The 14109-nt window shown below is 42.8% G+C and overlaps 1 protein-coding gene across 1 annotated transcript; it reads right to left on the bottom strand.

The window, feature by feature from the left end:
• Positions 1–348: 348 nt before the first annotated feature.
• On the bottom strand, positions 349–5166 carry LOC141020121 (interferon-induced protein 44-like). The gene is made up of 8 exons (XM_073495180.1): positions 4579–5166; positions 3963–3974; positions 3782–3815; positions 3483–3681; positions 2597–2746; positions 2005–2176; positions 1830–1930; positions 349–1674 (listed from the first exon to the last, which is right to left on the bottom strand). The coding sequence occupies exons 2-8, from the start codon at positions 3970–3972 to the stop codon at positions 1495–1497; spliced, it is 846 nt and encodes a 281-aa protein (XP_073351281.1). The 5' UTR covers positions 3973–3974; positions 4579–5166; the 3' UTR covers positions 349–1494.
• Positions 5167–14109: the final 8943 nt, after the last annotated feature.

The following is a 14109-nucleotide window of genomic DNA, read 5'->3' as shown; positions in this document are numbered from 1 at the left end:
CTCGAAATGCGGAATATATCTATGTAATATGTAATGCTATATGTTTATCCCGTCACTTTAGTGGTGATGGGAAATCACGAGCTTCCCGGCTTCCTTTTCCTACTGGGCAACCTTGCTCTTTATCCCGGTTGGCCTTGTAATTGCCCTGTTTTCGACGGTGCATGAAGGCGCCATCACAACAGCTGAGTTGTTGACCATATCACGTGATGACGTCACGTCATGCTGACAATGTGAGATTATTTGCACACTGTGTTGTACTTATTGAATTATAACAATAATAACAAGAGGAAATAAAAGCCACTCAATCTTAATTAGGTCAAGCAAAAGAAAAACGTCAGAGAGCATGTCTGTCAGTGAAAACAATATTTATTTCATAAGTAGCCAAAATAATTTTACCATCCAGGACTCATATGAGGCATCTTTGACCTGAAGCTTAATATAGCTCCTTTTTTTCCCCCCCTTTTAAAAGAGAAAATAACACTATTCAAATAATTGAGGTAAAACAAAGGCAGCAAATGCAGTTCAAATGCAAGTGAAGCAAATAAGGAACATAAAGTAGTTCTTAATACATGAAAACAGAGGTACAGGTATACATAAATATAAACATAATCAGACAGAGAGTTCAGGGTAAAAGGTCTCAAAATTATTCAGGAGTTTTAGTTGTTTTGAAGCCTGATACAGCTCTAATATAGGTACATTTCACTTTCAATCAAGGGCCCCTCTAATTGCACTCTACAGCGCCATCTGTTGGACAGACAAGAAATTACTCCCACAATTATTTCACCTGTTTATTTGGGCCACTTCACGCCTCAGTTTAGCTTTGTTGTTTTATTGAAAGGCGTTACTGTATTTCCACTTCATCACGTTATCTGGAAAAACCAAACGATTGTTTGAATATACAGAAAAAGTGCAGGAGAAGGCCTGCCTTGTGACAATATAGTCTACTGTATGGACTAGAAATAATTCAATACAGGAAACTTAATGACAAATTTCATGATTTTTTTTAATTATTGCTGTCACCTAAACAGCGGTACTGTAGCACAAAGAAGCGATTAAAGAGCATAACACTAAAACTGCTGTTGGAACAGCAAAAAGTATGTAGGCTATGAAAAAGATTCACTTCCTCATACTTCCTTTTTTTTTTACTTAAGTCAAACTTCAAAATTCTCAATAAGAATATCTGTTCTGTGTATCTTACTACTTCTTAATTTTGTAATGGCTATAATAGCAATCAGAAAATTAACGATGAGAGGTGGAGTTAGGAAATAAAACAGTCACTGGGGAATAACAACTATTTGCCATACAAACAGGAATCCTTTTGTCACATCCTGGTCATCAAAGTAAAATAACAAGCAATGAGACACATTTTGACCAAATATCTGACTCAGTTAAAAAGGACAGAGTGAAGAATCACATTATATAGTGAATATGAATTACACAATGATAGAAATCACCATAAATTACAAGTCAGATTCTTTTTTTTTCATGTCATAATCATATATCATCAGCAGTTAGTAGGTTGTTGAGGAAGTCTTCTCCATACGTGATCATCTGTCTCAGTGCACACAGTATCAGCGCATCAATGCCTTCATTCGTGCTGATTTCTGTTTCGTAGTTCTTCACAGGAAAGATGCAGTTCAGTGGAAGTCCCAGCATCTGGCTGAATTTGTCGATCTAAGTTTTAAAGAAACAGAATTTCAGTTGAACAGTAATTGCAAAGTGGCGACCAAAGGAGATTTTCGTGATCAAATACTGAAAATTTAACTTAAATTCCATTTCAAAATTACAAATCTGAAAACCCTTTTAAAATATGACCAATAGAAACTTACCTGTTCCTTCAGGTACTTGCTCTTATACACATTGTTGATGTCTTTTTTCCCCTGAGGACAGGCTTCATCAACTTTGGTGAGAATAGTCATCTGGGGAACCCCTGCCAATACAGAAACCTGATCAGTACCATTAGTCTGCAAAAACTAAAACAACTGTGGTGTCTGCTCTTCTTACCCATTTCACTGGCTGCAAGTCTGACATCTCTCATCTTCTTCACAACGTCCTGACTTAACAAAGATACTCTGTCAGCAGGAATGACAGAAACCAGGACGTGAACTCTGTCATTCAGAGTGGGAGATGGGTTGTAAAATTGATCGCCCTTCTGCATTCGGCTTTTAGGATCGAACTGTAGAAAACAATAAAATTCAGTCAAATAATGTTTGTTTTTTTCGAACAATGGGTTTAAAGTGAAAATGTGTTAGATGCAAAATTTGAAATAAATAAATAAAATAGATTACTTAAAGGTACCCTGTGGAGTTTTCTCAAGTGCTATGGAGAAGTTTGGACCCTTTTTTGTTTGTCTCGTGCACACAATGATGCAAACATACACATGATACACATTCCTGTCAATGGTAATGCACCAGAAACACAGGAAAGAAGAAGGCTGCTTGCTGCAGGACTAAACGTGGATGTTAACAACACAAAATTCATTATGTTTTATGACATTTGTTAAACATCAAGAATACACACAAAGCATTTGGAAAACTCCACAGGGCCCTTTTAAAGTTTCAATATGATAATAATGTCAGAGTTCAGAGGATTGTACCTGGTAACCTTCTCTCACATGTCCCATCAGAGCCAGTTTGAGGTCTTCCACATGAACTCCAGTGTTAGCTCTATCCTCCAAGCCCATGAGGTCGTTGAAAACGAAAGAGTAAATGCTCCCTGTGTCTTTGCGGATTTTGTACGTTTTATACTGTAAAGCAGAAGGTGAAATTACTTGCATAGTTGTATCAAATCCCAGAAAAATATGCAGTTCATAAAGGAACACAAACTTCTACATTAACGACACTATTTAATCAGCAAGAAAACCTGCCTTGAGAAAATGTTTATCCTCACGTTATCGTCATATTAAAAAACGCATAATTAATTAAAGGAAAAGTGGAGTGAATTAGACCTGCTTTGTCTTGCTGGCTAAAGATCTCTCTTCATGCTTAGAGGTTATGTCACAAGATGTACATGTTACACGTCAGAGATAAAACACACAGGACTGTATCTGTATCTTCTTGGTGCCTCGGTCTTATAAGCAAGAGACAGAAAATTTTTGACTGTTTCCTTCCAGAAATATACTTGTGTTGTGAAATCATTAGTTCATATGTTGGAATGGTTTGTGCATGTATAGCACTATGGTTCTGTGGGGGGAAGCATATCTATAATATTTATTACAACAGTTATAACTAATGTCAGTTTAACCTTTGTTTCCACTGTGCCAGCTCTGAAGATTAATTGACATAATACATATGTACATAATGTTACAGCTAGCAACTGGATTAACGAATACAATATTATTGCATATCATAAGAAATGCAATAATACGGTCAGTAATCCGAGAAGCTATTTTACCCACTGCCATTGTGGTTACAATAGGTTTAAAACTGCATTTAAATTTTTATGCAGTTTTAAACCAATTGTAACCACAATCAACATCTTACCCGCATGGTGAAGCTGGTCCCAGATGTTGCATCTGTCGGAGCTTGACTGGTAAGTCTGCCTTTAAAAACACTGTCAACAGAGTTGATGAAACTGGACTTGCCAGCACCAACGGGTCCATGAAGCAGAATCCTGAGATGGGTGGCTTCATAGTTATGAGGTTTGTAAGTATCCATAAAATCAAGATTTTCCTGATTTGTACTGTTTATTAAAGAAAAAAGATTCCGATTAAAATACTGTTATTTTTGATTATTAAATGCACAATTGTGCACATTGGCACATTGACTTTATGTTTACTCACTATGGCATAGTCCTCCATGGCTGACTGAACGCTGCTGAAGGGCAAATTACATGCAGTAAGACAAAGATGTATTTTAATCAACTTCACCAACATCATGCATTAGTTTCTGTGAAGAAACTGGAAACATGTTTTCAATATTTGGAACATCTTGAAAGTGAAAGTGAGACAGGTCAGGACTTACCTCCCCCCATAGCTGTAAAGTGAGACAATTACATGTAAATGTGCATGAATGTACCCCAGTACTGCCAGAGATGTTCAGATCCTTTAAAAGCACCAATACACAGACGTAAAGGTATTCCATTAAAAGTATCAGTTCTATCATCATAAAAGTCAAGTCAGTGTTCAGTTTCAACTTCAAGAAGTCGTCAAAAGAATAAAAGAGGCTCAGCTCTGCAGTGCATCATAAAGTAAACAGAAGAGGACAGATATCAAATCCAACCAAATACATCAAATGTTTGAAGCAAAATAAACAAAGGACATTTTGTAGCAATATGAAGCCAAAACATTAAACCCACACCCAGCACGTTTCACAAACCCTCAGAATGTGTCCTAATCAGAGCAAAACACAAAATGCAGATAGGATAGAAATGTTTTACCTCGAAAATGAAGTTTGCCTAAACACTATGTCACTGACCTTTTGGTGACCCTCACTTCTAGTGCCTCCAGTTTGAAGATTGCTGTACACTAATCTATGATTGGACGTTTGAGATGTCATGTGATTTTGGTAACATGACATCATAGCTTGTGTACCCCATATCTTGCCACTTTATCTGAGAGACATAATAGAAAGTGCTTACCTTTATGTATGTGGCTCTGGTCAGTGTGACACTGCCGTGTTGGGACAGAGTTGAGACTGTGTTTTTTATAGACTCGCTTCCTGCCTTTGCTTTCTGCTTTCACTTTCAAGTTATTGCAGACTTAAACCTTGAAGTACCAGAATTCCATCACTACTAGAACCGCGGTCATTTTGACAGCTACATTTCAAACTCCATAATCTCTTATGATAAATCCATCTCAGATGAAAGTGGCTGTTTTCTGATGATGGACAATGATTGCTGCCAAGCAACCATGAAGCATCTCCCACCGCGCATAAAAAGGATCTATTTAACCGCGGCCAAATCTGTGCAGTTAAAGCTGGGGTCGGTAACTTGGAAAAACCGTCAAGTCCAGATTTGATAATATCCAGCCAGTAAACTCCACCCCCGTGTTGCCAACTTAGCGACTTTGTTGCTATATTTAGCGACTTTTCAGACCCCTCTAGCGACTTTTTTTTTTCCAAAAAAGCGACTAGCGACAAATCTAGCGACTTTTTCTGGTGTATTTAGAGACTTGTGGAGACTCTGACGTGAAAGCACGTATCGTTCAACGAGCAGCGGGTGCTGCCGCGGGCCCCTCCCCCGTCCAGTCCTCTCCCAGCTGCAGTCAGAGCAGAAGTTCACCCCTCGCGTCCACACCGCGAGTCGCGCATGCGCGAATTCGCCGCCTGCTGATCCCACCCTGGGTTACAGTCAGGGCTGGATGAAAATGTAAAATGTTCTTTGTCTAAAATAAATCACTGCAATAAAATAAGTTCATTTGTAGTTCTAAACATATTAAGGGTATTTTTTTACTCACTTTTTATCTCTCCCACGACGTTATTCCTCTGTCCTTTCAGCGTCCATTACAATTAAATGCACATGGCCAGTTATGCAAATTAGGTGATGACGTCATTTAGCGACTTTTAGGACAGCCAACAGCGACTTTCCTTACTGAGGAGTTGGCAACAGTAAGACACAGAAATAGGCAAAATCAGCACACTGTAAAACATCCAGTTCAAAGTCTATATGAATGACGTCACATAAGTACCATCTAAGAACATCGGCCCACAAATACATTGCAAACTATATTCACAGATATATGTAATCTTCCCAGGACCTCTGAACAGTGGACTTGGCCTTTCACACGTGTTGCACACAAGAAGTAGTCCGCCCCTCACATACAGCTCGTCTGCCTAATGTCCAAACAGCCCTGGGTAGCAGTGCATGTGTGAACACTGCTGTATGGATTAGATCCACAGTACGTGGAAACGTTGGCCTGCGTGTCAACGGTGATGTTACATGTAAATATGTTTCATACGGCAGTAGTCTACCATTTTAGCTAGCTAGGTAGCTAACGTCAGCTACAACCTGACATGCGACAGCAACATAAGGAGCTAACGTTAGCTACGTTGACTACATAATACACAGTAATAATACATTTCCCCAACAAAACAAACCAGCTCATTACCTGTCCAACAGAGACACAGCTACCATGGAGTCCGTCCTCAGGTCTTCGACTGCTTCAGTTGTCGCCATCATTGAAAGCCACTCGGATGTTGACTCTTGTTTTACTTCTTGCACTGTCTAACTTCTTTTCTGGTAGCCTTCTCGAGTTCAGTCGTACTTTTCTTTCGTCGTTCAGCAGTATAAGCTGCTGTAGGTAACGCTGGTGATGAGAAGTGTGGCTGTAGTTTCTCTGCCATTCTTGTTGTAAACAGTCGGCCATAGCTCCAGTGTAGAAAGCCGGTGTAGTGCCGAGAAGAGACTGCACCCTGTAACTCTGGATTGCAAGGAGTGATATTGACCAAATTCACTGTACATGCACCTGGTTTCCTCTACTATTAATGCTGAAAAGACAGAGAATGTAACCCCTCCCAATCCAGAGTTACAGGGTGCAGTCACTTTTCGGCAGGGCCTGCCAAAAAGTGACTGCACCCTGTAACTCTGGATTGCAAAGAGTGATACTGACCAAATTCACTGTACATGCACCTGGTGTCCTCTACTATTAATGCTGAAAAGACAGAGAATGTAACCCCTCCCAATCCAGAGTTACAGGGTGCAGTCACTTTTCGGCAGGCCCTGCCGAAAAGTGACTGCACCCTGTAAGTCCTTATTGCAAGGAGTGATATTGACCAAATTCACTGTGCATGCTTTTCGGCAGGGCCTGCCAAAAAGTGACTGCACCCTGTAACTCTGGATTGCAAGGAGTGATATTGACCAAATTCACTGTACATGCACCTGTTTTCCTCTACTATTAATGCTGAAAAGACAGAGAATGTAACCCCTCCCAATCCAGAGTTACAGGGTGCAGTCACTTTTCGGCAGGGCCTGCCAAAAAGTGACTGCACCCTGTAACTCTGGATTGCAAGGAGTGGTATTGACCAAATTCACTGTACATGCACCTGGTTTCCTCTACTATTAATGCTGAAAAGACAGAGAATGTAACCCCTCCCAATCCAGAGTTACAGGGTGCAGTCACTTTTCGGCAGGGCCTGCCAAAAAGTGGCTGCACCCTGTAACTCTGGATTGCAAGGAGTGGTATTGACCAAATTCACTGTACATGCACCTGGTTTCCTCTACTATTAATGCTGAAAAGACAGAGAATGTAACCCCTCCCAATCCAGAGTTACAGGGTGCAGTCATTTTTCGGCAAGGCCTGCCGAAAAGTGACTGCACCCTGTAAGTCCTAATTGAAAGGAGTGATATTGACCAAATTCACTGTACATGCTTTTCGGCAGGGCCTGCCAAAAAGTGACTGCACCCTGTAACTCTGGATTGCAAGGAGTGATATTGACCAAATTCACTGTACATGCACCTGGTTTCCTCTACTATTAATGCTGAAAAGACAGAGAATGTAACCCCTCCCAATCCAGAGTTACAGGGTGCAGTCACTTTTCGGCAGGGCCTGCCAAAAAGTGACTGAGCCCTGTAACTCTGGATTGCAAGGAGTGATATTGACCAAATTCACTGTACATGCACCTGGTTTCCTCTACTATTAATGCTGAAAAGACAGAGAATGTAACCCCTCCCAATCCAGAGTTACAGGGTGCAGTCACTTTTCGGCAGGGCCTGCCAAAAAGTGACTGCACCCTGTAACTCTGGATTGCAAGGAGTGATATTGACCAAATTCACTGTACATGCACCTGGTTTCCTCTACTATTAATGCTGAAAAGACAGAGAATGTAACCCCTCACAATCCAGAGTTACAGGGTGCAGTCATTTTTCGGCAAGGCCTGCCGAAAAGTGACTGCACCCTGTAAGTCCTAATTGAAAGGAGTGATATTGACCAAATTCACTGTACATGCTTTTCGGCAGGGCCTGCCAAAAAGTGACTGCACCCTGTAACTCTGGATTGCAAGGAGTGATATTGACCAAATTCACTGTACATGCACCTGGTTTCCTCTACTATTAATGCTGAAAAGACAGAGAATGTAACCCCTCCCAATCCAGAGTTACAGGTTGCAGTCACTTTTCGACAGGGCCTGCCAAAAAGTGACTGCACCCTGTAAGTCCTTATTGCAAGGAGTGATATTGACCAAATTCACTGTACATGCACCTGGTTTCCTCTACTATTAATGCTGAAAAGACAGCGAATGTAACCCCTCCCAATCCAGAGTTACAGGGTGCAGTCACTTTTCGGCAGGGCCTGCCAAAAAGTGACTGCACCCTGTAACTCTGGATTGCAAGGAGTGGTATTGACCAAATTCACTGTACATGCACCTGGTTTCGTCTACTATTAATGCTGAAAAGACAGAGAATGTAACCCCTCCCAATCCAGAGTTACAGGGTGCAGTCACTTTTCGGCAGAGCCTGCCAAAAAGTGACTGCACCCTGTAAGTCCTTATTGCAAGGAGTTATATTGACCAAATTCACAGTACATGCACCTGGTTTCCTCTACTATTAATGCTGAAAAGACAGAGAATGTAACCCCTCCCAATCCAGAGTTACAGGGTGCAGTCACTTTTCGGCAGGGCCTGCCAAAAAGTGACTGCACCCTGTAACTCTGGATTGCAAGGAGTGGTATTGACCAAATTCACTGTACATGCACCTGGTTTCCTCTACTATTAATGCTGAAAAGACAGAGAATGTAACCCCTCCCAATCCAGAGTTACAGGGTGCAGTCACTTTTCGGCAGAGCCTGCCAAAAAGTGACTGCACCCTGTAACTCTGGATTGCAAGGAGTGATATTGACCAAATTCACTGTACATGCTTTTCGGCAGGGCCTGCCAAAAAGTGACTGCACCCTGTAACTCTGGATTGCAAGGAGTGATATTGACCAAATTCACTGTACATGCTTTTCGGCAGGGCCTGCCAAAAAGTGACTGCACCCTGTAACTCTGGATTGCAAGGGGTGGTATTGACCAAATTCACTGTACATGCACCTGGTTTCCTCTACTATTAATGCTGAAAAGGCAGAGAATGTAACCCCTCCCAATCCAGAGTTACAGGGTGCAGTCACTTTTCGGCAGAGCCTGCCAAAAAGTGACTGCACCCTGTAAGTCCTTATTGCAAGGAGTTATATTGACCAAATTCACAGTACATGCACCTGGTTTCCTCTACTATTAATGATGAAAAGACAGAGAATGTAACCCCTCCCAATCCAGAGTTACAGGGTGCAGTTACTTTTCGGCAGGGCCTGCCAAAAAGTGACTGCACCCTGTAAGTCCTTATTGCAAGGAGTGATATTGACCAAATTCACTGTACATGCACCTGGTTTCCTCTACTATTAATGCTGAAAAGACAGAGAATGTAACCCCTCCCAATCCAGAGTTACAGGGTGCAGTCACTTTTCGGCAGGGCCTGCCAAAAAGTGACTGCACCCTGTAAGTCCTTATTGCAAGGAGTGATATTGACCAAATTCACTGTACATGCACCTGGTTTCCTCTACTATTAATGCTGAAAAGACAGAGAATGTAACCCCTCCCAATCCAGAGTTACAGGGTGCAGTCACTTTTCGGCAGGGCCTGCCAAAAAGTGACTGCACCCTGTAACTCTGGATTGCAAGGAGTGATATTGACCAAATTCACTGTACATGCACCTGGTTTCCTCTACTATTAATGCTGAAAAGACAGAGAATGTAACCCCTCCCAATCCAGAGTTACAGGGTGCAGTCACTTTTCGGCAGGGCCTGCCAAAAAGTGACTACACCCTGTAACTCTGGATTGCAAGGAGTGGTATTGACCAAATTCACTGTACATGCACCTGGTTTCCTCTACTATTAATGCTGAAAAGACAGAGAATGTAACCCCTCCCAATCCAGAGTTACAGGGTGCAGTCACTTTTCGGCAGGGCCTGCCAAAAAGTGACTGCACCCTGTAACTCTGGATTGCAAGGAGTGGTATTGACCAAATTCACTGTACATGCACCTGGTTTCCTCTACTATTAATGCTGAAAAGACAGAGAATGTAACCCCTCCCAATCTAGAGTTACAGGGTGCAGTCATTTTTCGGCAGGGCCTGCCGAAAAGTGACTGCACCCTGTAAGTCCTAATTGCAAGGAGTGATATTGACCAAATTCACTGTACATGCACCTGGTTTCCTCTACTATTAATGCTGAAAAGACAGAGAATGTAACCCCTCCCAATCCAGAGTTACAAGGTGCAGTCACTTTTCGGCAGAGCCTGCCAAAAAGTGACTGCACCCTGTAACTCTGGATTGCAAGGAGTGATATTGACCAAATTCACTGTACATGCACCTGGTTTCCTCTACTATTAATGCTGAAAAGACAGAGAATGTAACCCCTCCCAATCCAGAGTTACAGGTTGCAGTCACTTTTCGACAGAGCCTGCCAAAAAGTGACTGCACCCTGTAAGTCCTTATTGCAAGGAGTGATATTGACCAAATTCACTGTACATGCACCTGGTTTCCTCTACTATTAATGCTGAAAAGACAGAGAATGTAACCCCTCCCAATCCAGAGTTAAAGGGTGCAGTCACTTTTCGGCAGGGCCTGCCAAAAAGTGACTGCACCCTGTAACTCTGGATTGCAAGGAGTGATATTGACCAAATTCACTGTACATGCACCTGGTTTCCTCTACTATTAATGCTGAAAAGACAGAGAATGTAATCCCTCCCAATCCAGAGTTACAGGGTGCAGTCACTTTTCAGCAGGGCCTGCCAAAAAGTGACTGCACCCTGTAACTCTGGATTGCAAGGAGTGATATTGACCAAATTCACTGTACATGCACCTGGTTTCCTCTACTATTAATGCTGAAAAGACAGAGAATGTAACCCCTCCCAATCCAGAGTTACAGGATGCAGTCACTTTTCGGCAGAGCCTGCCAAAAAGTGACTGCACCCTGTACCTGTGGATCGCAAGGAGTGATATTGACCAAATTCACTGTACATGCTTTTCGGCAGGGCCTGCCAAAAAGTGACTGCACCCTGTAACTCTGGATTGCAAGGAGTGATATTGACCAAATTCACTGTACATGCACCTGGTTTCCTCTACTACTAATGCTGAAAAGACAGAGAATGTAACCCCTCCCAATCCAGAGTTACAGGGTGCAGTCACTTTTCGGCAGGGCCTGCCAAAAAGTGACTGCACCCTGTAACTCTGGATTGCAAGGAGTGATATTGACCAAATTCACTGTACATGCACCTGGTTTCCTGTCCTATTAATGCTGAAAAGACAGAGAATGTAACCCCTCCCAATCCAGAGTTACAGGGTGCAGTCACTTTTCGGCAGGGCCTGCCAAAAAGTGACTGCACCCTGTAAGTCCTTATTGCAAGGAGTGATATTGACCAAATTCACTGTACATGCACCTGGTTTCCTCTACTATTAATGCTGAAAAGACAGAGAATGTAACCCCTCCCAATCCAGAGTTACAGGGTGCAGTCACTTTTCGGCAGGGCCTGCCAAAAAGTGACTGCACCCTATAACTCTGGATTGCAAGGAGTGATATTGACCAAATTCACTGTACATGCACCTGGTTTCCTCTACTATTAATGCTGAAAAGACAGAGAATGTAACCCCTCCCAATCCAGAGTTACAGGGTGCAGTCACTTTTCGGCTGAGCCTGCCAAAAAGTGACTGCACCCTGTAAGTCCTTATTGCAAGGAGTGATATTGACCAAATTCACTGTACATGCACCTGGTTTCCTCTACTATTAATGCTGAAAAGACAGAGAATGTAACCCCTCCCAATCCAGAGTTACAAGGTGCAGTCACTTTTCGGCAGAGCCTGCCAAAAAGTGACTGCACCCTGTAACTCTGGATTGCAAGGAGTGATATTGACCAAATTCACTGTACATGCACCTGGTTTCCTCTACTATTAATGCTGAAAAGACAGAGAATGTAACCCCTCCCAATCCAGAGTTACAGGTTGCAGTCACTTTTCGACAGAGCCTGCCAAAAAGTGACTGCACCCTGTAAGTCCTTATTGCAAGGAGTGATATTGACCAAATTCACTGTACATGCACCTGGTTTCCTCTACTATTAATGCTGAAAAGACAGAGAATGTAACCCCTCCCAATCCAGAGTTAAAGGGTGCAGTCACTTTTCGGCAGGGCCTGCCAAAAAGTGACTGCACCCTGTAACTCTGGATTGCAAGGAGTGATATTGACCAAATTCACTGTACATGCACCTGGTTTCCTCTACTATTAATGCTGAAAAGACAGAGAATGTAATCCCTCCCAATCCAGAGTTACAGGGTGCAGTCACTTTTCAGCAGGGCCTGCCAAAAAGTGACTGCACCCTGTAACTCTGGATTGCAAGGAGTGATATTGACCAAATTCACTGTACATGCACCTGGTTTCCTCTACTATTAATGCTGAAAAGACAGAGAATGTAACCCCTCCCAATCCAGAGTTACAGGATGCAGTCACTTTTCGGCAGAGCCTGCCAAAAAGTGACTGCACCCTGTACCTGTGGATCGCAAGGAGTGATATTGACCAAATTCACTGTACATGCTTTTCGGCAGGGCCTGCCAAAAAGTGACTGCACCCTGTAACTCTGGATTGCAAGGAGTGATATTGACCAAATTCACTGTACATGCACCTGGTTTCCTCTACTACTAATGCTGAAAAGACAGAGAATGTAACCCCTCCCAATCCAGAGTTACAGGGTGCAGTCACTTTTCGGCAGGGCCTGCCAAAAAGTGACTGCACCCTGTAACTCTGGATTGCAAGGAGTGATATTGACCAAATTCACTGTACATGCACCTGGTTTCCTGTCCTATTAATGCTGAAAAGACAGAGAATGTAACCCCTCCCAATCCAGAGTTACAGGGTGCAGTCACTTTTCGGCAGGGCCTGCCAAAAAGTGACTGCACCCTGTAAGTCCTTATTGCAAGGAGTGATATTGACCAAATTCACTGTACATGCACCTGGTTTCCTCTACTATTAATGCTGAAAAGACAGAGAATGTAACCCCTCCCAATCCAGAGTTACAGGGTGCAGTCACTTTTCGGCAGGGCCTGCCAAAAAGTGACTGCACCCTATAACTCTGGATTGCAAGGAGTGATATTGACCAAATTCACTGTACATGCACCTGGTTTCCTCTACTATTAATGCTGAAAAGACAGAGAATGTAACCCCTCCCAATCCAGAGTTACAGGGTGCAGTCACTTTTCGGCTGAGCCTGCCAAAAAGTGACTGCACCCTGTAAGTCCTTATTGCAAGGAGTGATATTGACCAAATTCACTGTACATGCACCTGGTTTCCTCTACTATTAATGCTGAAAAGACAGAGAATGTAACCCCTCCCAATCCAGAGTTACAGGGTGCAGTCATTTTTCGGCAGGGCCTGCCGAAAAGTGACTGCACCCTGTAAGTCCTAATTGCAAGGAGTGATATTGACCAAATTCACTGTACATGCACCTGGTTTCCTCTACTATTAATGCTGAAAAGACAGAGAATGTAACCCCTCCCAATCCAGAGTTACAAGGTGCAGTCACTTTTCGGCAGAGCCTGCCAAAAAGTGACTGCACCCTGTAAGTCCTAATTTCAAGGAGTGATATTGACCAAATTCACTGTACATGCACCTGGTTTCCTCTACTATTAATGCTGAAAAGACAGAGAATGTAACCCCTCCCAATCCAGAGTTACAAGGTGCAGTCACTTTTCGGCAGGGCCTGCCAAAAAGTGACTGCACCCTGTAACTCTGGATTGCAAGGAGTGATATTGACCAAATTCACTGTACATGCACCTGGTTTCCTCTACTATTAATGCTGAAAAGACAGAGAATGTAACCCCTCCCAATCCAGAGTTACAGGGTGCAGTCACTTTTCGGCAGGGCCTGCCAAAAAGTGACTGCACCCTGTAACTCTGGATTGCAAGGAGTGGTATTGACCAAATTCACTGTACATGCACCTGGTTTCCTCTACTATTAATGCTGAAAAGACAGAGAATGTAACCCCTCCCAATCTAGAGTTACAGGGTGCAGTCATTTTTCGGCTGGGCCTGCCGAAAAGTGACTGCACCCTGTAAGTCCTAATTGCAAGGAGTGATATTGACCAAATTCACTGTACATGCACCTGGTTTCCTCTACTATTAATGCTGAAAAGACAGAGAATGTAACCCCTCCCAATCCAGA

The sequence above is a fragment of the Pagrus major genome, chromosome 23 (genome assembly GCF_040436345.1).
Source record: "Pagrus major chromosome 23, Pma_NU_1.0".
Classification (NCBI taxonomy): Eukaryota; Metazoa; Chordata; class Actinopteri; order Spariformes; family Sparidae; genus Pagrus; species Pagrus major.
The sequence above is the reverse complement of the archived record's forward strand: the minus strand, read 5'-3'. Positions and strand labels throughout refer to the sequence as shown.